The sequence below is a fragment of the Actinia tenebrosa genome, unplaced genomic scaffold (genome assembly GCF_029948245.1).
Source record: "Actinia tenebrosa isolate PJP-AT-01 unplaced genomic scaffold, QUT_ActTen_1.0 PGA_scaffold3__52_contigs__length_22856419, whole genome shotgun sequence".
Lineage (NCBI taxonomy): Eukaryota > Metazoa > Cnidaria > Anthozoa > Actiniaria > Actiniidae > Actinia > Actinia tenebrosa.
In genome coordinates this window covers 18,100,886-18,123,229 of record NW_028292580.1, presented here as the reverse complement: position 1 = coordinate 18,123,229, position 22,344 = coordinate 18,100,886, and the positions used below count along the sequence as shown (strand labels likewise).

General features: G+C 37.1%; 2 protein-coding genes across 2 annotated transcripts; one reads left to right on the top strand and one right to left on the bottom strand.

The window, feature by feature from the left end:
- Positions 1-434: 434 nt before the first annotated feature.
- Positions 435-17,294, bottom strand: LOC116307540 (RNA-binding protein 5). Its single transcript, XM_089035123.1, has 27 exons — positions 17,217-17,294; positions 16,765-16,920; positions 15,184-15,766; positions 14,340-14,636; positions 14,052-14,118; positions 13,512-13,585; positions 12,911-12,997; positions 12,373-12,439; positions 12,070-12,117; positions 11,076-11,119; positions 10,317-10,433; positions 9,390-9,508; positions 8,832-8,970; positions 8,600-8,633; positions 7,945-8,117; positions 7,297-7,373; positions 6,989-7,128; positions 6,482-6,519; positions 5,786-5,905; positions 5,111-5,255; positions 3,279-3,457; positions 2,669-2,743; positions 2,315-2,430; positions 1,885-1,948; positions 1,642-1,707; positions 1,135-1,233; positions 435-746 (listed from the first exon to the last, which is right to left on the bottom strand). Exons 2-27 carry the CDS (start codon positions 16,773-16,775, stop codon positions 720-722), a joined length of 3,006 nt encoding a protein of 1,001 aa, XP_088891249.1. The 5' UTR covers positions 16,776-16,920; positions 17,217-17,294; the 3' UTR covers positions 435-719.
- A 1,748-nt stretch (positions 17,295-19,042) lies between these two features.
- Positions 19,043-22,161, top strand: LOC116307538 (uncharacterized). The gene is made up of 6 exons (XM_031717813.2): positions 19,043-19,065; positions 19,338-19,632; positions 20,052-20,175; positions 20,409-20,518; positions 21,257-21,304; positions 21,712-22,161. Exons 1-6 carry the CDS (start codon positions 19,043-19,045, stop codon positions 22,159-22,161), a joined length of 1,050 nt encoding a protein of 349 aa, XP_031573673.2.
- The last annotated feature ends 183 nt before the right edge of the window (positions 22,162-22,344 follow it).

The following is a 22,344-nucleotide window of genomic DNA, read 5'->3' as shown; positions in this document are numbered from 1 at the left end:
GCCAAAAGACTATTTCTTTTTATAACATAGACGTACTTCTGTGCTAATCAAGGTCAAGCCATGGATGAGTTACTTATAGAATTAGAATTTACCGTGTTGGGTTTTGCGGAGCGAGAAACACCGTAGAAAATAATTTACAAAAATGAAGAGACCCAAGCCCAGTTAGTCAGGAACCCCGAGGGCCCAGAAGTACATCACTTCCGCTCAGAACCTTTTGATTCGAGATAGACGAAGGGAATTAAAGCGCACAGGAAAATGTAAAATTTACTGTAAGATTTATCTAGAGGAGCAATACGCACATACTTATTGCCCTCTAGCTTATCTGGGGGTGATGCGCAAAGAAGAAACCTAGAAAACAAGTTTATATCTGTAGTTTTATTTTATCGTTGTGAACTAGTTTTCTACCCTTTTGACTCAATAGCCCAACACGCGAATAATAAAACAAAGACCTCTTTATTATGATAGAAAACATCACTTATATGAAAAGCAGATACATTAGCTCGTTAGTAATGGCTATATCTGCTTAGATCTTTACAGTGTTGTCATTATTTAAAGGCCAAATTCTCCATTACAGTTGAAATGTGTGGCGCGCTGATCTGAGTGGAGATCTACCAAGACGACGGGTGTGTTGACAAGGCTTGAAATTAGGCGCCTCTTCTGTTCTTTCTTGGCCCCTTCCTTCACCAGGATACGATTCAGTTCAGTTTAAAAGAAGACCTTTATAGTTCGCTGAATCTGGACATGGCCTAGCATAAAGTAGAAAAATTTTAATAACATATACGTCACTTCCAGCGGTTTGTGAGTCTACCTATTAATAGTTTGTTTTAGTTACATGTGACTCGAGACCCGTCTGGTGCAAATTAATTTTGATAAAAAGGCTATTTCGCAGTAATGGGATTTTATCTCTCGTTGAAAACAAGTTTGACCTTGTGGAGTCGCGCCCTGGATGAATAACAAAATGTTGTCACCAAAAATGTTACAGAAAACGGAGACGCCCCTTTTATGGTAAAAATGACAGTTTGGTTCCTGTGATCCCGCTAAGTTGCCCTTAAAAAGTAAAAAAAGAGGGGTTCCCTGTCGCTTTTTGTATCCTATTCAAAAGATCCGATGAATACAAAATTATAATTTCATTACCAGTTTGCGGCGCTTCTCTCCGGATGACTCCCCACCAGTCACCGACCCGTACGAGCTGCCTGACGCACCTAGACCTGCGTACTGTGTTCTCATCTGAGCCTGAAAGAAATGCATTTTTGAATGAGTATAGCCTGCGTAGCGACGCTTTAAAACAGCCTGACGAAGGGTAAAGGGGGAAGGGGGAGGGAGAAGGAGGAGCGTCGTTACCAGGCTAGAATGAGTATGGCCACGACAGATACTTTTATTGAATGGTTAGCGTTTTTTTTGCTTCCCGGCAGTGCCCAGCTTTAAGCCTCCACAGAACCCATATGCTGCATCTGGTACCCTCTGTGGCGACCCTCTATGTGAGGTGGCAGTGACCCCCCGCGCCTCCCCCCCCCCCCCCCACTCCACCCCCGCCACACAGAGGCGGCCGCTACGTAAGCCATGCATCTTGGCTTTTGGTTTTTCTTTACCCCCCATCCCCCTTTTTTGGTGGCGCATAAGTTATGTGTCTTACGACCCTACCTTGATGGGATCGACAATTCCTTGTCCTGATTTTCCTAATCCACTACCTTGGCTCCATCCCATTGCCTGTCAAAAAATTCATAAATTCACTTCAACAAGGTTTTTAAACTTAAAATTACATACTTAAGCTGGGAGGTGAGTATTGCTCATGGCTTGTGCTATTTTGAAGCTCTTTGAAAAACACATTCGTGCAAATTCAGTAATACTCGAAACAATATATATGATACTAATAGTTTCTCTTACCCGTAACATTTTGTTACCGATGTTATCCTCACCGATACCCGCTTTCGTAGGTTGCTCAAATTTCCTGAAAATCATTAATTCATAAAAAGTCATTCCAATATCATGCCGTAAACACGTAGCTAGTAGCGGGTTTTTTCCCAAAGAGGAAGGAGGTAATGACGATCTATGAAGACATGCTTGATGATCATAGTTGCAGCAAGGCGCCTTTCATGAATATAGTTGTCTGTTGGTTCTCTCCTGTGCTTCGAAGGTTTCTCTCCGGGTTCTCTGGTTTTCCTCCCTCCTCAAAACTCAACTTCTATATTCCATTTCGATCTTTTGGTCTTTCATCTAGTTGAAGCTTAGGGCTCTGTTGAGATTGTCCCACGCTGCAATACAACAGTTAAAGCTAATAGATATTAGGTAGGAAACAATAGTGTTCATAGCTTACGATGTAGGTTGGAATCCTTTCCGTTTTCTACTGGGTGGAGGCTGAGAAAAGCTTGAACCGAGGTCTGGTTGATTGTATTTTTGTCGACGCTCCTTTGCTCTGTCTCTGTACTTAGACTATGGATAACAAGACAAGAAAAAAAAAATTTTTTTAATGCGTATGACGCACATAACATTGAAAATTCAAGAGCCCAGACTTTACATTCGTTCCTTAACCAATCAAAGAGAGAGAAATACTGTGCATCCAATCGTAAAACGGGGACGGTATTACCACGCCTAGCGTAGCAACAATAGGCCTAATCCACTGTTTTTCCATTTCAGACCATGTGTCATTCCGTAAAGCATTATCACCTACCTCTCGTTCTCTGCGCTCATAATCCTCTATTTGTTTCTCTGACATGCTCATTTTCTTGTGAATCTCCAAGTTTTGCTGTAAGCATAAGATAAACCAATGATTTATACTATATCTGACAATGGCACGGTTATTAAATTGGCGTGTACACGAGTTAAAAATCATCTGCTGACATAGCCTGCGGAGCCGGCGTTCTTTTGATAGGTTTCAGAGGAAGAATCGGGGTTTTGGGGTTCCTGTTTTGACCAATGGCCCGCGAGAAAAATGGGACCTAGCAAAAAAAAAAAAAGGGAACGTGGGGGGAGGGGGAGGGGTTTCAATTCTCGTTCGTTCCAAAATTCCCCCTAAGCCCCGGTTTTTCCCCAAACCCACAAGAATGCCTGCTTTGCAGCCTACTGCTGACATTAAGTTTAACCTCTACTTGGAATCATTGTTTCATGGTTACTTAAGCGATATTGCAATAAGTCAATGATATGTAGATATGTCATCATTTAACCGTTATTATTATCTTGATCATCAATCATCATCATTATCATCATCATCATTATGATGCGGAAGTGAAGACGTAAGACAGAAGAGAGAGCCAGCGATTTTGATCACAAAACAGACATACCTTATGTAGATCTGAGAATTGCATGTGTCTGTCTAGACCTTCCTTATTTGGAAATTGCCGCTTGCACAATAGGCATGCCATTAACTTCAGGTCTGCAAATTTGTTGTCATTTGGTTCTTCAGGTTCAGGGTCAGAGTCATCGTCTTCACCATATTCTGCTACTATGCTTGACAATTTTCCTAAACCATTGAAGCAATAAAGCAATGACTTTACAAAAATTGAATCCTGTGTTCGCTTAGATTTGTTTTACAGTAAATATGAGAGAAATTTTTCAGAACCGTGCAACTAGCTGTCTGATATCTTATTATAAAATAATTGGGATAGTACGCGCGCTATGATTGTTCGAAAACCATGTTTGATGAGGGTATCAAAACACGCTCGCGTCACCCTTTACAAATACATCAGAATAATACGATATATATATATATATAACATCACTTAACATCACCATACAGACGAACCTGAAAATAGTTAACTTCCTTGACGTAACCTTTGACCTGGCAAACGAAACGTACTGCCCCTACAGAAAGCCTAACGACCAGCCATTATACATCAACACAAAGTCGAATCATCCGCCCAACATAATCAAACAACTACCAGACGCCATCAACCGTAGAATATCCAACATATCCTGCAACAAGACCGAATTCGACAAAGCCAAACCCATCTATGAACATGCCCTGAATTCCAGCGGATATACCAAAACCCTGACCTATAACAACCATAAACCATCTACACATTCAAAAAGAAACAGACAACGGAATATCATCTGGTACAACCCTCCATACAGCAAGAATGTACAAACCAACGTCGGAAGCATCTTCCTGAAGCTCATACACAAACACTTTCCCAAGCACCACAGATTTCACCGGATCTTCAATAAGAATAATATCAAAGTGAGCTACAGCTGCATGGAAAACATGAAAACCACCATAACCAAACACAACAAGAAAATCTTCAACACCGATACCGATCCCGCCACCACCTCTGAGAAAACATGCAACTGCCGTAAAAAAGATCAATGCCCTCTAAACAACAACTGCCTCTCCTCAGGCATCATCTACAACGCTCATGTCACAACAAACGAGGACACTACTGGGAAAAACTACATTGGCCTGACAGAAGGAACATTCAAACAACGATACACTCAGCACAAACTATCTCTGCGAAATAGAAAATACGCTAACAGCACCGAACTTTCTAAATACATCTGGGACCTTAAAGATAACAACAAAGACTACAACATAGAATGGACAATCATCACTTCAGCCAGACCATACAGCAACATTTCTAAGAGGTGTGACCTGTGCTTAACAGAAAAGCTACTTATCATCAAAGCAAACAGCGACACTCTTTTAAACAAGCGATCCGAATTGATCTCCAAATGCCGACATGAAAACAAGTTCTATCTGATGAACAATAGAAATCCAGGCCTAGCTAATTAACTCCTTTCCGAACAATACTTCTTTTGTAAATAATCATTACACCTCTTGTATATAAATATCACAGTAATAGGAATATGTTTCATTAAAGTCTGTCTGATGAGTGCGTAAGCACGAAACTCGGAGTTACAGTGAACATGTCTCGTCTTTAATCCAATCTTTACTATATATATATATATTTTTTTTTTTTTTTTTTTTTTTTTTGGCGTGTTTGTTATTTTATAAAACAGATCAAAAAAAGTTTTCTGTGTTTGATACTCTGATCAAAACACGCGGGATGTTGAGAGAACACGAGAGGAGCGTAGGAAACCACGACGCGCAAACATGCAATGGCTAATAATAGCTAATAATTAGCAAGGTTGTTATATATTAATATTGGCTAAGACTTACCAGGGACAGGCTCTTCTTTCTTAGTTGCAGATATCAAGCCTGATAAAGGACTAGACCTGACCATCTCTTCAGTTCGTGGTTCCTCAACAGTAGCTAGTGATGATTTGCTAAGTACTGTCAATAGTTTAGGGGGAGGTAGGGTTGGCTAAAAAATAATATAAAGATGACATAATGTAAGTAATGTATTCACAACACTCGACTCACAGAGGGAGGAATACAAGAGAGAACCTGGATTAAAAAGAACAGAAGTATAAATGCCCTCGACGGTGTCTCATTTTTTCACTGGACTCTGAAGATGACTTCCGCTCTGGTTGTCAAAACGTCAGTCACCACCAACAGCAGTCTTTCTCAAGACTACACTCACCCAGACGATCACATTTTACACCAAAGTTTAACACCTGAGTTCAAACCATTTACTCTTAATGGAAGAACAGCTGACACATTGAACGAACTCAATTTATGGGCCTTACTCAAGCAGCAGCCATTCAAGACCGGAAAAATAAAATCCATTAAGTGAAGCCTTGCATTCAAGTGCTTGAGAATTCAAATTCATGCGGGTTAAAAATGATTTTTATTCTCATGAGAATAAACATGGCTGCCACATGAGTAAAGCCCATGTATGTGGTTTAGGCAAGATACGGTTTAGTAAGGTTAGTTTCAGTAAGCAATAAATACCTTTTTAAATTCAGGTTCCTCTGCCTGTGCAGGCTTTTTAATGACTTCTGCTGGTTGATGATGGTGTTGAGCTTTAGCGGCGTTGACATTTTTAGCCCATCTCTCCATATCTTTAGCAATCTGTCACAATGGCAACAGTTATAAACATTACACCCTGGTACATTACATGTAGTTTACAAGCAATGTATGGTTAACTCACTAATTAAATTAGAATTCACAGCCTCTTACGTTTCCTGGAGTGTGGGGGGGGGGGGGGGGGGGGGCCTGGAGAACCCAGAGAAAAACCCTACGGAGAGACCTAACAAACTCTTCTCCAAAGTCCAGGAATAGATTTCTTGAATTTGACATCAAACCAGCTTAATTTTGAGGACAAAACAAAAGAATTTCAATCTCATGAGATTTTTACAGCAACTTAATAATTTTATTTGTAGAATTTCAATTGATAAGAGCAGAGAAAACATATATAGATAAAGATTGAAAGGCCTATTTGTACATGTCATCTAAAAATTGCAGACGCTAATTGAGTTTGATGATACGATTTGGAAACCTATTGTTATGTTTTCCAATTGAGCTGCATTCCGAAGTGCTGCGAGGGGTCTATTGAACCTGGACCCCAGGGATGAGTGTTGAGTGCACTACCACAACACCACCTTTGATTAGAAAGAAGAATAAATATAACAGCAGTATATGTAATACCTTTTTTGCTTGGAGGGACTTAGCTTTCTTTTGTTTTTCTGAAAAAGAAATAAACATTTTCTGAAAATGACAACCCTAGTTTGTTAGCTATGCAGTACAATATTTATTAGGTAGTAATAATAACAATTATTCTTATGATAATGATAATAATAATGATAATAAATTTATTTATATAGCACACGTCTAAGATTCAAGGTACCATATTATGCTTACAGTGATAGGTATGATATTTGATAACCTTTGTTTAGACTTTCTCCAAATTAATTGTATTTATTGTATCATAGCCATTTGTCTTTTCAAACCATTTTCATCACACATAAAAAGTTACTATGAATGTCACCGAACTGGGTTTTTGTGACAGAAAAACATTCTATGATCACACTATACATGAGCATGAACATTTTTTACCCTGGATATTTCAAACCTGTTATTTCAAACCTCTCCCCTGGTCCCCAGGAAGTTGAAGATACTACAACTTCACTGTATAAATCACTGTATAAATCATACCTTTAGCAGACAGGGAATCAAGAGCATCATTAGCTACTTCTGTAGTAGATGCTGTAGCTGTAGTTGTTACAGCTGTTGTTGATGCTGCTGTTATGGCTGTTGGTGCTGTTGAAGCTGTAGTTATAGCTGTTGAAGTTGATCTGTTTTTGGGTAGAATAAATTGATAACCAATAAATGTGTAAGTTGTAATATTGCATGTATCTCCTGAGAATTGGAAACCTATTGTTATGTCCTTCAAATTGAGCTGAATTTTGACGTCCTGCAAGGAATCTATTGATAGAGTACATAACTGAAGAGGTGTAGCTTACCCAGAAGCTACAGGCACATATTGCTGAGTAGTTGCATCCCAATATAAATACTGTCCTGTAGTGCTGTTGTAATAATACTGAAACAACATGATTAGATTACATATCAAGATTACAAATATCTGTAAATGGAGTTGATATTACTCCATTTACAGTCAAAGTAAGAAAACCATGAACACCTTAGTAAACTATGTCTACTCATTTCTAATTAACTGTTGCATGTGATTGGTCAGAACATGGTGTTTAACATTCCAGACATATTTTAGGTGTTCACAGGTTTTCTTAGTTTGAATGTAAGAGGGATAAGACAGCTTTTTATAGCTAATCACCACCACAATTACAGCAGTGTCATAGCTCAACAGGGTCAAACTGGAAGCTATGTGAAGGCACCTCTGGCAGCGGCTGTACAGTCCATGTATGACCCCAGAGAACAGCTCTAACCAATTTGAATTAGTTAGGGTTGATTTGAAAAGGGGAGTAAAAAACCGGGGGTTCAAATCCAAGTCACCCTATGTGAAAAATCTGGAGGCTGGAAAAGCCCTTCAATTGAGAAAGAGAACTTCATCCTGACTCCATAAGGTGACTATATATGAATTATAATAAAAATTTGTAGTTGCTAGGATACTCTGATCTACAGCTCTAAATAATTACCTGAGTTGCAGAGTCATAGTAGAGTCCTGATATGGAATCATAGTAGTACCCAGACATAGGATCATAGACAAAATTGGAAGCATGTGGGTTTCCATATAAATCAGATTGCTGTGTGGTTGATACCACTGAAGCTTCTGCTGTCATGGTTGCAGCAAATGAGGTAGTAGTGGAATCTGGTTAATATTTTAAAGTCTGGATTAGTTTTCTTTGAAAATATAATTTAAGGCCATTGTATAGCATTCAATTTACCCCATTACAAGGTTTTAAGCCTGGTTCTCAATAGGGATGCAAGACTATGCAAGCATAAACACAAGCGCAAGACAAGGTAAGAAAAATAAATTTTCCATTCTGTTGCAGTTGTGTTATTTCTTTTCAAAATGAGAACGTAAAGTCGCATCTGCTCGCTACACAAATGAGAACCAAGCTTTAACCAACAATACTGAAAATACAATGGTGTGGGATAAAATATTTCCTTTCCATTAGGTATTGCAACCTAGGTGAATTTTCAATGGTGTGGGATAAATTGTATTAACTGTAAAGTAGTTAAAGTTAAAGAGTTATAATATTATAGTTCCATGCCATGGCATACCCTAACCATTTTATGTATAGTAGGTACGAAAATGCTGAAAGGAGTTAAATAAAATGCAAAACTAACCTGTGGTGATTGAAGTACTGACTGCCTCTGGCATCTAAGAAGGACAAAATAACATTATTAAAAAAACTATTATATAACTTAAGAAATTATAAAATAACAGTTATAAAATTAATCTTGTGTTCTGATTGGCTGGTAGTGCGTGCTTTAAGCCTGATTGAAACTAACATCAAGATCTGGATCCGAAGAAACATGCGCAGACAGAACTTTCAAAATCATAGTATCATTAACGTACCTGTTGTTGGTACGGCACTGAATATGCAGGTTGTGATGCTGCTTGTGCCTGTGCTATCGCCATTGCAGCAGCTGCTGACTGTTTTGGCTGCGCTGTACTGGACCACTGGGCCTGTTCTATTGCTGCAGTAGCTACATTACTAAGAATATTTATATTTTTGTTAGTTAATCTACCTTATAAAAAAACTTATAAAGTGCCACTTTTTGATTGGTTGGGGGTGCTTGCTACAGTATATCACATCACAGAGCACCTGTGAGCACTTTTAGTTCCAAGATTCATGTGAAGGAAGATAAACTACAACTTTGTTTTCTCGAACATCAACTTGTGTCTGACTCAGGTAGACAATATATGGATCTGGAGTGGATGTCACAAATTCTTGCGACAGGTCACTGGAAAACTGACTAATGCCAATCAAATAAGTCATTTGAGTACGTAAAGGTACATGGGAACAACTTATTTGATTGTGAGCAGTCTATTGCTCATCAACCTGTCACAACTTTAGTGTTGATCAGCATCTAGCAATGACAACAGTGGTTGGTAAGCAACATATGGTCATACCTGGGTTTGGAGGTTGGTGCTGGTTCACTATTCTTTGCATATAAGGTATTGATCAACCTGCCATCTATCTCAAAAGGTGGATTCATTTTTTGAAGTGTCTCTAGTAATGATGTAGCATCCTGGTGATGAAATTATCCATCCATTATTTACGCTGTCACATGCTAGAGCGCAGATTTAAGGCGCTTCCAATCAACTCGAAACTGATCAGCCAGAGCAGCAAGTTCTCAAATGGAATGCATCAGTTTTTAGAAATGGACCAACTTGGCCCAAACAAGTCGTAAAAACTGGCCATGCTCAGACCAATCTTTTCAACTCAATGGAAAGCACCTTAGTCAATGTTTCTAATAATTATTATAGCAATGCAAATCAATATTCTACAGTGGAGGCCTATTATTTTGAAACTTGGATACATATGTATATAATTTTTGGTGATGTCACATTCTGTGGACGTGAGTTCCAACAAATTTACACAGGATATCTCCAATCCCCATTATTTCAAATGTTTTCCGTAGAATATTCACGATGGGAATGCACTCTAGCTGTTTTTTCTATAAAGGGTTGATTTAGTGGAAGTTGTTAATACCCCATCTGGGTGAGGGAATCATTTCTAGAGAACATTGCTCTACTGTCAATCCTTGTGGCTATTAATCAGACCCATTTCTCTCCTTTAACATTTCTAAGTTGCATATTAATAACTCGGAATAACTTTCCCTCTTATGACATTTCTTTACATATTTTAATATTAGCATATTTTCATATCAATATTAAATAATATTATAAAATATTTAATATTTAAAAAATAATATTTAGTATTTCAATATTCAAATATCTTGGAGACAAAACAAGATTTTGGCAAAGGTCAAGAGAAATGAAGTTATTTAGTAATAATTCCCATAATAATTAATACTTAATATTGATTTTCATTACCTCTATAGAAGAGAGCTCCACAAAGCAAAACCCTCTTGAGGTGTTGGTCATCTTGTCTCTGATTAATCGAATGTCGAAGATTTGCAGTGAAGTCATTGAAGACAGTACTGTTCGCACCTGTTAAAGGATTAAAAGCCAACAATGTTATCATTATTATTACGGGTGTCATGAGTGGTATTCCACTACATGCTTCAGTTGAGTTTGTTTGATCTGTCTTTTAAAATCCGCATAAATGGAGTGCACACTTTCAACCAACTTCCATTAGATATAAGACACTCTTCCAATCTTGGAGGGTTTGAGAAGACACTCTTCCAATCTTGGAGAGTTTGAGGCAAAAGGCCAAAGTCCATTTTAAACTAAAAAAACTATGCGCATTGTCTTGTTTTGATCTATTATTATATTGTACCGTAATGTAACTCATAATTCATGTAGTATATATTTACTTTGTAATTATATTTATTTTACACAGGACTCTATTTAAACTAGCCTGTGCTAAATTAGATGTTCCTGTTAAAATATTGAATAAAATAAAAAAATAAAAACCAACATGTGAGTTGAGTGTTGTACGTTGTAAATAGTGTTTGTAGCATAAGTGCATGTAAAATGAACCTCATGGAAAAGCCCCTTACTGGGAGTGTTGCTTGTAAAAATACAAATATCAACGTTGCAGTTTGGGTTTTATGATTCCTATAATTATTACTATCATTGGTGCCGCAGAAAAAATAAATGATAAGATCTAGGATTTTAATTAAAACTTACGGTTTCTTCATTTGTCAACACATCTAAGCCTTTTAGAATGAGAACTGAAAACAAAAAGGAAAAGTAAAATTAAGACAAATTGTCATAGACCAGCTAAAATGTTTTTAGATAGACAGGTGTTTTAGCAACTGGCTGCAGTAGAAAGCTGTACAAGGTAAATGGCTACTCATTTTCAGTCGTCTGATGTGAACATTTTTGAATTCCAAATACATCAATTTTGCATTCGATGCATACCACTGTTTTTCAAGACCACAGACTCATTTGTACCGGCCTAAGGTAGGTTAGGCCTGCGCAGATGAGTCTTTAATCATAGAGCACAGTGTTCCTTGATTACAACACAGGGCTAGCCTCATTTTAGCATCAGAATATTTACAAATACCAACAGTAAAGTAAAGAATCCAAAACTTCAACAATACAAACACTTTGAAATTCCATCAGTCTTCACTGGGATCAGTGAATATTTTACACAAAATAGAGGCTAACCCTGAGTAACAGAGAACTCTAAACTGGAATACAAAGTTGTAATTTCCATTCATGATGGAATCCAAAAACAAATCAAAACCGCGATATGAAGGCAATGGCTAACAGCAACTCAGCTACAGCAACCACGAGGCCTTAGGCAGCAACTGCGCATGCGCAAGTCTCACACCGCTGGCCAGCACTCCACTCCCAGTTAACTTTGCTTAAATTTAACCACATAAAACAAATCAACTGGCGAGGTTGTACAATAATGAAAATCACAATTACAAAATTCTTTTGTAGTTAATTTACTATAAATAAATCATATCTAAGCACTGTTTTCCCATTTCAGATCAAGTGTCCATTCAACTTTAATTTTTTATTCATCAATGATACTGGAACAGATACTTTAGCATTGTTGAAATTATTTAACTCAAACAAAAAGATTCTCACAAGAATGGCATGTGGTACCCTGAAATGGGAAAACATTACGCCAAAGTGACCTGAATGTAATTCGTTCAACAATCATGACTACCTTTACAAGGTGTAGCAGTTGATTCTTTCTCTTCACTTCCCGTAGAAGCTAAAAAGAGATGTTAAATAGTAAGATCAAAGGTAGTAGTGTGTATAGTTGGTGTGTGGTATGACAGACAGAAAATCAAGGGTGATGCTCAATTCCAATTTGATCTGTGGATTAGCTGTGCCCTGACTCATATCTGGCAAGATGTTGTTTTAGGGTTTGATCATTGTGTAAGCTGTGCAAACTTTCATTCACCACAGCTAGTTTCAGGGTCCAAGGCTTTTTCAAATCATAGATTACTCTATATAAAAAGCCTACCTTCTTTGAGTGCTCCGCAAGAGAAGCACGTCATTCTTCTTCGGGAGGAAAAGTTCTGTGTTCCACACTAAATAAACAATAAGCAATTATTAAATTAGGTTGAGCAAAATATTGTGAATTGCTAGTCGCGAGTGAGCAATTATTTGCCGATGCCAAACAACACTATCCAATCTCTATATTTTGAGATAGCTGAGTTCAATAACTGTTTTTTCATTCAAATTTTTTTTCCGTTTTCTTTTTTGTGCTTTGGTTGTTTTTGCTGTCTGTCAACGTAACTTCGCACGCACAGACTATTATTTGCAGCAAAACAGCTTTGCATCATAATGCGCAAGAGCAGACTATTATTTGTAGGCAGTTATTTGTAGTTATCTCAGCCAATCAAAGGGATGGAAAAAATAACTTGGATAATTTGTTTTTTTTAATGCATATATTTTCTTCTGTACTGACGTTATTTACATATTATCCACAATACAATTCAAGCTTGGAACAAAACCTTCTCCAACCTTTTCCAATATAGAAGTATAATGTTTGCATTTACCTTGGTGCAATTCCAGTCTTTATCTTGATTACTTTTAGGTCTGCTGTAATCAGCACTGATAGAGTAACCTTGAACAAGTAAGCGACCCTACGAGTAAAAGGAAATCATATGCAACTTAAATCCTGTAGCTTAATAAATTACACTCATCCCACTCTTCTGGTAAAATAAAAATCCCTGAATTTTCACTGACCAAATCTCATTTTTCACTGTCTTTTACTGTCACTTTTTTTTTAAATGCTATCTTACTTTTTATTTGTACAACTACTTGCAAGAACGCTGTCATACAATATTAGGACATTAGTAGTTTAGTGAGAAAGGAATACATTAAAAGACAAAAGAAAAAGTTCAGCTTCAGTGATCTTCTTTTGGTTTTTAATATAATTCCTATCCCACTAAATCATTAATGTTCTATTTTGGTATGACAACGTTCCTGCAAGTAGGTGTATATAGTTGTATATATATTTAGATGTTTATTTACATTTTTTTTTTAATTTACTCAATGCATTTACTTTAAATTACATTTGATGACTTCTGGGTTTCCACCTAATAAGGGGTCCACTTAAATCAATATTGTCAGTAGTATGGTATGGTATCTTCTTACTTTTATTAGCTTCATCCACTGCTTTGCAGATTCAATATCCTCAAATTCCACAAATCCAAAACCACGCGTATAACCTAGGTCAACAAAGAGACATTAAAAAATAGTTAGGCCAGAAACAATTTCACAGTAACAAACATCTGCATCAACATTACAGAACTTCCAAATAGCATGCACAGAATGGTGGGTGGGTGGGGGGAATCCGAAGTAACGGATATGCTTGTTGTATCTCTTAGGTGCAAAAAGAGGTGATTTCGTATCTCTGAATTAAGAAGCATACGCAATACTTGTATCTCTGAGTGCCCCAAAACCCACCCCCTCCCCCCACACGGACACATTGACCATGACATACACCATGACCCAACTGGTGTAAAAAACTTGTCCACATGGTACAACATTGCCATCATGTGGTTGACTTGAAATGCAATTGTGGTTAACATTACGAACGAAAGCCATAAGAATCAAAACTGCCTCTGTCTACTGGTAAGAGTATTACGTAATCCTACTTCAGTGCATGGCGTTGATGAGAATGGAACACAATACCTATTTTATTCCTGACAATTCTGACATCTTTAAAGGCAACTTCTGCATCATACAATTCTTGAAGAATCTAGTTTATTTAAAAAAAATTAGGTTAGATTGTGTTCATAGTATGTTTTGGGTATATAATGATAATAAATAATAGTGATGAATGTAATCTAATCTAAAAGTACATTGATTTATTCTGAAATAGAGCAGAATTCAGTATACATAATATTAGTCCTCACAAAAATTAAACATTTCAATAGCGGCCCAATTTTTCAAAAAAATGTTTACTGGATGATTACTTACATCATCTTCCTTGATTTCATCTCGTAATCCTCGCAGCATGATGACAGATGTTGGTTCATTTTCACTTTGAAATTCACTGTTTGCCGTCTTGGATTCATTTGTTTCAGACCTATCTCTACCCCTGTCCCTGTCCCTATCCCTGTCTCGATCTCTATCTCTATCTCTGTCGCGTTCTCGATCTCTTTCTCTACTGGATTCTCTAATGGATTCTCTACTGTATTCTCTTCTCTTTTCCTTCTCCTTCTCCTTGTCATATCCATCATCCCAACGTGAGACACGTTCCCTCTTGTGTCGAGGCTGAGGAGAAAATAAACCTCATTTTAGTATCTTAAAAGAGAAAAGAAAGTAGAAATACCAAGACCTGAACCTGAACCTCCTGCCTACGCATTTGATACCAAAATTGCGAGCCTTTTTATAGAAAATAATGCAGTGCCAGAATTGAAATTTAACCCTTTCAAAAGGGACCAAATTTGCCAACAGGAGAATAGTTAGACCAGGGAGAAAACCACAACACAATGAATCATGATTGATGCTGATGAATTGCAGCCTGTGGTCTATGCTCAATTGAAATCCAATTCATAAAAATATATAGAAAAACATTGCAGGCCATAAGTTAGTTTTAGATAAAAGAAGTTCCCTAGGTACTGTACTACAAGATTTGACAACAACTTCTTGGCTAAATGCTTCTTGGTTAGTATAAGAGGCGATTTTTTCTTAGGTTAAAAAATATTGATTATTTTTTCTTGGGGGGAGAGGGGAGGAGAAGTTACCGAGTTCAAACAAAGAAGCATTCTGCCAGTAAAATATGTTTGAAAAATTAGAACATAAATAATTATCTCAGCACTTCATCTTTAGGACGATCATCACGGGAACTCCTTGGTCGATCCCAATCACAATCACGATCACGATCACGATCTCTGTCTCGTTCCCTGTCCCTGTCTCTGCGATCATAATCTCTCTGGTCTCTGTCCCAGTCACGATCACGGTCACGATCACGATCACGATCACGATCATAGTCCTTGTCTCTATAGCTATCATAGTCTCTGCGATCATCCCTGTCCAAGGCATCAAGGTAGTCTCTTTCATGTTCCCATCCTCTATCGCCCCCTCTTTCTCTATATCTAAAGTCAAGATTTCTATCTCTTGACACATAATCCAAGTCACGGCTCCTGTCATGGATTCTTTCAGGGTAGTATTCTCTGCCTAGCACAACACTTCTATCATCATAGAATTCTGGTATTGGAGGTGGCAGCGGCATCGGAGGAGGAAGGTTTCTAAATTGTCTAAGTTCTCTTGCAATGCCTTGTTCCAGATATCCTTCATGGTAGTACATGTCTTGTTCTGGATTTCTTTGGCCAAGTGGTATATCTCTGTAACCCATTCCATGTACCGTGACTTCAAATCTGTTGCCAAAGTCCCTGTTGTTCCTATGGTAAATTGGTAAACCAATGATGAAAGTGTCAGTATAGATGATTCAATATTAGAATGTAAATGAATGAAGGAAGCCTTCACAAAGAGTCTTAATATTATCCTGAATACCCTGTTGGTTATGCTATAAGGGAGTTTACCAAAACTATTGAAGTATGATATAAAAAAGTTCAGTGGTCGTCAGAAAAACGGTTCTAGAAATTCTTACAGGAAAAAAAAAAGATTTTGCACTTAGGATGTAACAGTGTAAATGTCACGATAGGTAGATTGGCAATGGATCGCTGTCAATAAAATATATCGCTAGAATACATAAAAGTACATGGGACCATGGAAAGGTACATGGAGATGATTTGACGATGATAGGCTATTCTTGAGGAGCATGTTAAATCATAGCCACCATGTTGGTTGACAATAACAAAGTATTTCTCATTAGCTTCTCTCATTAGATCAACCAACATGGTGGCTGTTTCATCGTTATTTATATCTCGAGGTAATAAGAGTAAAAATAAAAATGGTTCTAATGAGCAAAAGTGGAAACAACCCTTTCGATTGGGGGCTTGCTTGAAGAGCTGCTTTAAAAACAAATCATTTACCCAGATTTTATTCATATCTTCCACATTTTGTGTAAAAAATATGTGGAACACCAACAGCATACCCCACAAATGATATGCAATTGTTGGAACTCTTCATAGAACAAGCCATACAACAATAACAGTCATTGTTATTATATATGTGTATATGATTTGCAGGGTATTTTGGAAAGTGCATATCGTTAGCGGGGTTTTCTGTTAGTATGTAAATAGTTTCCTAGGTATTCGGTAGTTACAAAGCGCAGGAAATAACATTATTATAGTACTAATGATGAGGTAAACGGATTGTGAAATGAATATGTACTTGAGAAACATGAGAAGAACGTGGATGGTTTCTGACCAGGAATAATTGAATTAAGCTGTAATTGAATATACCACTCTACACATATAGTTATTAACGTCCTTGCCTCAAATCCATAGTTGCTTAGTGGAGAAAATCTGCCATAAACTGGACTAAAGCACCCTGTGCCAGAAAGGATGGCTGTTCGGCGACTTAGGTCAAGATTGTCAACAGTGTTGACCAGAGTTCGACCAAAGTCACGAGAAAAAATATACTTGCAGACCTGTGAATAGCAAGATAACAGTTCAATGATGTGAAAGTTTGTGTAATAGTCTTAAACCAACAACCTTGGACCTTTAGAGCGCGTTTATCGAGTGTTCTTGTCCCTGTTTTGAGAAAGGTTTGAGGAAGCATTATTGTTCAAAATGGCCGCCAGCCGAAGCTCGTGCAAGTTGAGTCGAGGCGAAAAAGAAGAGATTCGAAGCGTTGAAATAATGAAAATACCTGTTGAACACGAAATCTGAAAAATAAACATCATGATAGGCTTGCATTTGGCAATATTATTATTATTTTACGAACCTTTTGAGGGTTTCAAAGTCTTGAATATCGTCGACTTTTTATCTTTTTCGTAAGTACTTCATGCCAGGCTACCAAGCGCACGTTCATAATGCATTGTGGGTAGCGCGTTTTTCCAATTTTTTTTTCATTTAATTTTTTCTTTTTCTCTCTTTTTCTTTTCTTCCTTTTTTAACAAACTTCGTCACAAGCAGTACAATTATTTTTTCTCTTTAATATACTGCTGCGAGTATTTTTATCTTCGGTTTCATTTATAAAGCTATTTTGCACAGACTTCTAAGTTTGAAGACATAACTTTGAAAGGCCAAAAATTAAAGGGACTGTAATAAAAAAACGTACTCGATGAGTACGTGTCTACTGCTGATAGATACGTGTACAGCAGCATTTTTGAATCATGTTTATGTAGAATATTCACTTGCAGGTATTCAGGGCTTAGTATTCTGCTTACGGAGCTCAGTTATCCCTTTAAAGGGCTCAAATATTGCCACTGCAAAAATCGCATCGGTTCTGTAAAAATCGTTCATGAAGCGCCATTGTCGACATGCTTCGTGTAGAACAAACACGCCAGTTCAGTGGCCGTTTTTTGCGATAAATTCTTCCTAGATATTGCAAATACCTGAAAACATTTTAATTAAACAACATTTGACACATTCGATGAAACCTGTGTGCCTAGCTTGTTCCAAAAAACAGATAAAATTCCCTACAAAAATTGTTGCGATTACCTTGTAGAAATCACTGAATCCTACCGAATCATGGTTTCCCAGTCGATAAAAAGTCGTAAGGCAGTCGCAAACGGAGCAGCTAAGTCCTACGCGGGACTTCGGATAACATCGGCTATCCTCGCCATGCGCCTCTAGCTGCGCACGTGGGATCCGAAAGTAATCCGTAGTTTTACATTCCTTACACCGGGATGAACTTTATGTCAGTTATATCGTATCTCATTTAACTATATTTTTCGCTAGTTAAATAGGATATGAAGTATATCTGGGTAAACTCGATGCCATAGTGTCGTGAATACTGGAAAATATAACAAATTTAAATAAATCTTAAAATAGATACAAAAGCGAGTTATTTTTAAAAGGAATAAAACAACACGAAAATCACTGTCTAGAATTCGTTTTCCTTTCGCTTTTCGTTGTTGTGTGTGTGATTGGTCAACGCATCATCATATTCTCTTACGAGAATTTGAAATTGCTATGATCGTGTTTAAGCAACAATATATGGTTCTTGCTATAAGCGCTCTTAAAGCAAATCTACCGTAGACACCGCGAATGGTTTAGCCGACTTGTAGTCTAAGTTTTAAGGTCTAATGTATACCAATCCATTATCATATGATGTTGCGAGAGCCATACCTCATTATGCAGTATGAAATCGTGAACCTGGCTAGGAGATCTATGGAAAATCAGATGCATACTGAATTTGAACAGTTACTGGACACTATCCATCAGTACTGGCCTCGATTGCAAGACAAGAACTGCCAGGTTACATGGTTTATTTTTCCCTTTACCATTTTTAAAATGACAACGACGTAGTTGAAGAAAAGCAATGCAAAAGGACTGACGTAAGTTGAACAAGGATCCCGAAAGTCATTACTGTAAATCAATGCTTTACTAGCTTTACTATTGCCTTTGACTTACACAATATTCGATTTTTGCGCTTTTGGCATGCACATTCTTAGTTATGAACAAATAAACTGAATTTTAACAGAATATAAAGGGGAAAACTTAAGGGGAAATCTTAGAAGGAAATTATAGAAAATGGAAGCTATCGTACGATTGAGGCTGTGGATGTCCGCGCGCAAACCTAAACATCGACGTAAAACTTCGAAGATGGCGTATGAACTACGTAACTCGTAACCAGTGTAAACAAGGCGTCATTTCCAAGACAACCCTGAACAGTTTTCTTAAAACATTTGGAAGTTTACAGAGAAAAAACGAATCGTTGAAGTTTAAATTTTATAATGTCGCAACCCTCTTCGAAAGCGTGAGTTTTATTCTCTTTGTTACGTAAGCGCAGGAAGAGGCTTATCAAAAGTAAAATGCATTTTTAGGTCTAAAAGTAATGCGCAAAAGTAATTCATAAGCATTTGATCCTATTAAGACATGCCTTTGTTACATCCCATAGACGAAGACTTCGCCGCCCTAGAAATGCAAAAGTTCCCGCCCCAGCCCATGACTTTGAAACCGTCTCTCGAAGCTCCAAGGGTATTGCAGGTCGTAAACGTCGCTTTTGTGTTGACGAGCCGAGAAATAACTTATCAGAGACGCCTTTTAAGAAACCAAAAGTCGCCAGAAAAAAGACAAGCAAAAATGAGGTCGGTCGACTTGGACGAAAACGCTGCTTTTCTGGTGACGAGCCTACGAATGAGACGCCCATAAAGAAGACTAAAATCACCAGGAAAAAATCAGAGAAACCTGAGGTCAGTTTCTATAGCTGTTCTTAGTTAACTTCAGTTTATCTTGATTTCTACCGCGTGTGAAAATCTTAACGCAACTGGTGTAAAGCTCCAATGACCAAGAAGGAAGCCACGTTTTCCCGCCAACTACGCGCAAAACAGAATTTATATTTCCCTTTTTGCGCGTTATCTTTTTTCTCGAAATTTGTCTTCAACTGGGCATAATTATTTGTGAATGACTCAAAAGTCCTATGAATATCTCGGGTATTTGAGTAAAAGGCGGTAAAAAGCGAAAGTTATTGAATTTACTGCGGTTTTCGCGCCAAAAGTCTTGGCCCTATCTTCTTCCTCAGTTGCTAAATAAGAAATATCTGTAAGCTCTTTATAATGAAATGTTATAACAGTTAATAGAATAATGTTATTTACTTGAATTTTTTTTACAGTCGAAGTCTACACAGGACTCAAATGACAAGATTCAAAAGCCAAAATATGCAGTTCAAGTCAAACCAAGATCTAGACGTCACAGACGAAAACAAAAACAAGAAAAACTAATGCAAATATTGAGAAGTAAGTTTTAAAAATTAGATTATCAATAAACTTTGTTTTAAGACTTAAAAAAGTAGCTTTCAACCCACTCATGGCAATTTGTGAAAAGAATAATTGCTGTACGACTAAAAATATTTATAGGATAAAAGTTGCTTGCGGTAAATCAAAAATCAAGCAAGTCTTTCTTGGGGGTGTGGATGGGAGGGCGATTGTGAGCTAACTACTGATTTTTCCATCTATTTCTTTGAAAATAGGGCTTACAAGAAAGGACCGCTTCCTTCGTAAATACGATCAACAAGATTTGATCGGACAAGGATCTTTTGGTAAAGTTTACGCTGGAATAAGAAACGATGACGGTTTACCGGTAAGCAATTTTGCAGATTGAATCTTTTTCTAATTCTCGATCAATATCCAGATTGTTTATCTATCTCTACTTTTGTTTATTCATTCTTTAATTTATTTGTTTATTTAATTACATCCATTCATTCCATCATTAGGTCATCAATTTATGTTTAATTCATTCATCTATTTGTTAATTTATTTATTCATTAATTTTGTATATGTCATTTATTTATTTGTTTATTTTTCAGTATTCATTCAATTGTTTATTTGTATAGAAAATCGCACGATCTTGAGTACAATTCGGAACATTATAGGTACGAGTGAGTGTTTTGAACGTTTTCGAAATTGGACGAGCCTTTTAGGCAAGTTCAATTTGAGAACTTTCAAAGCATCTCGAGTATCTATAAATTCCGAATTTTACGAGAAGACTTGCATTTTTTTGATACATTCAACAAAATTGAGGAACTTAATTGGGACTCTATCGAGTACAATTTGGGATTTAATTGTACTCCTCTTTGTCCAATTAGAATCAAGTAATTTAGTAGAGAGTATTATAAATTCATTTAATTTTTGTTATAAATTTTTTTCATTTATTCAATTTTTTCATATATAGTTCTTTATTTATTTATTCCTATTATTTATTTTTGTTCATTCATTCATTCCTTTATTTATAATTATATTTATTTGTTTGTTTGTTTTTTCTTTTTGATCATTTATGTCAAAATAAATAAATAAAGGCAGTTATTCTCTTGCTTTGCAGGTAGCCATAAAATACATCCCTGTGCAGAATGTTGACTACAACGTTCGGGTGAGTATAGCACGTCAATAGTCTCCTTATTAAACGTACTGATAAAAATGCCTGAATAGGCCCCTTGCAGCTCAGTAATCACGTGCTGATTAATTCACTGTGAGCAAATGAATGAACATCTTGACTCCCATGGGTGAAATATACTGGTGAGCAAACAAACTTTCTACAACCTGTTTCGAGAGATCGTAATAAAACTGCATTTCGTAACACACTGGATACACATCATTTCATTCAGTTCTTTACAAGTAGCTAAAAAGAATCACCAATTTTAAATAAAATAAAAAATTTTGCTCACCAGTACAGACACGTGATCGTTATCTGCAAAGGGCCTATTACTGCAGAAATAAGATATCATGAAGAATAAAAGTGCGGTGTAAGTAATAACCTTTAGATTTTCAACCTTTCAGGTTAACTCAGATGATACTGTTCCGGCCGAAGTTTACTTCTTGAAAAAACTCAAACACCCAAACATCATCAAGCTATTACATCACTACGAATTTGAAAACCATCACGTGATCGTAATGGAAAGACCACGTGACGGTATCAGCCTTTTCAACTACCTAGGCAAGCGAGGCGGTGCTTTGGAGGAAAGGGAGGTGAAGAATATTGCCCGTCAGTTGATACCAGCGGTTATGTATCTAGAAGAGATGGGCGTCATTCATAATGACTTGAAGACAGAGAATATTTTGCTGGATGAAGATGTTGGACGAGTGAAGATTATTGACTTTGGATTGGCTTGCAAGTTGTCATGTGAACCTATCCATCGGTTTGTAGGTATGTGGGATTTATTCATTCAAAGTATACTGGAATTAATCGAGAGCACCGCACACCGAGTCGAAATGTGGGAACCAATTTGAATAACTATCTTTCTGACCTGGCTAGCCTCTATTACATGTGAAAACGCTTTTGGTAAGTCCCGAACAATAGTTATTCAAATACGACGTTTGCATGATGGCGTCATCGACCTCTACTACCAGACTTCCTTGCACACTTTTGATGTCTTAGTATTCTCACGAGTGAATACAAATTCAAATAAGAAT

Excerpts from the sequence above, each read along its gene's own strand:
- LOC116307540 (XM_089035123.1), bottom strand. Across the intron at positions 5,256-5,785 it reads AGGAACCTGAATTTAAAAAG|CCAACCCTACCTCCCCCTAA; the intron begins GTATTTATTGCT and ends ATTATTTTTTAG. Across the intron at positions 3,458-5,110 it reads GAAAGAAGAGCCTGTCCCTG|GAAAATTGTCAAGCATAGTA; the intron begins GTAAGTCTTAGC and ends TCAATGGTTTAG.
- LOC116307538 (XM_031717813.2), top strand. The coding sequence starts at position 19,043 with ATGGCGTATGAACTACGTAACTC. Across the intron at positions 19,066-19,337 it reads GCGTATGAACTACGTAACTC|ACGAAGACTTCGCCGCCCTA; the intron begins GTAACCAGTGTA and ends TACATCCCATAG. Across the intron at positions 19,633-20,051 it reads AAAAATCAGAGAAACCTGAG|TCGAAGTCTACACAGGACTC; the intron begins GTCAGTTTCTAT and ends TTTTTTTTACAG.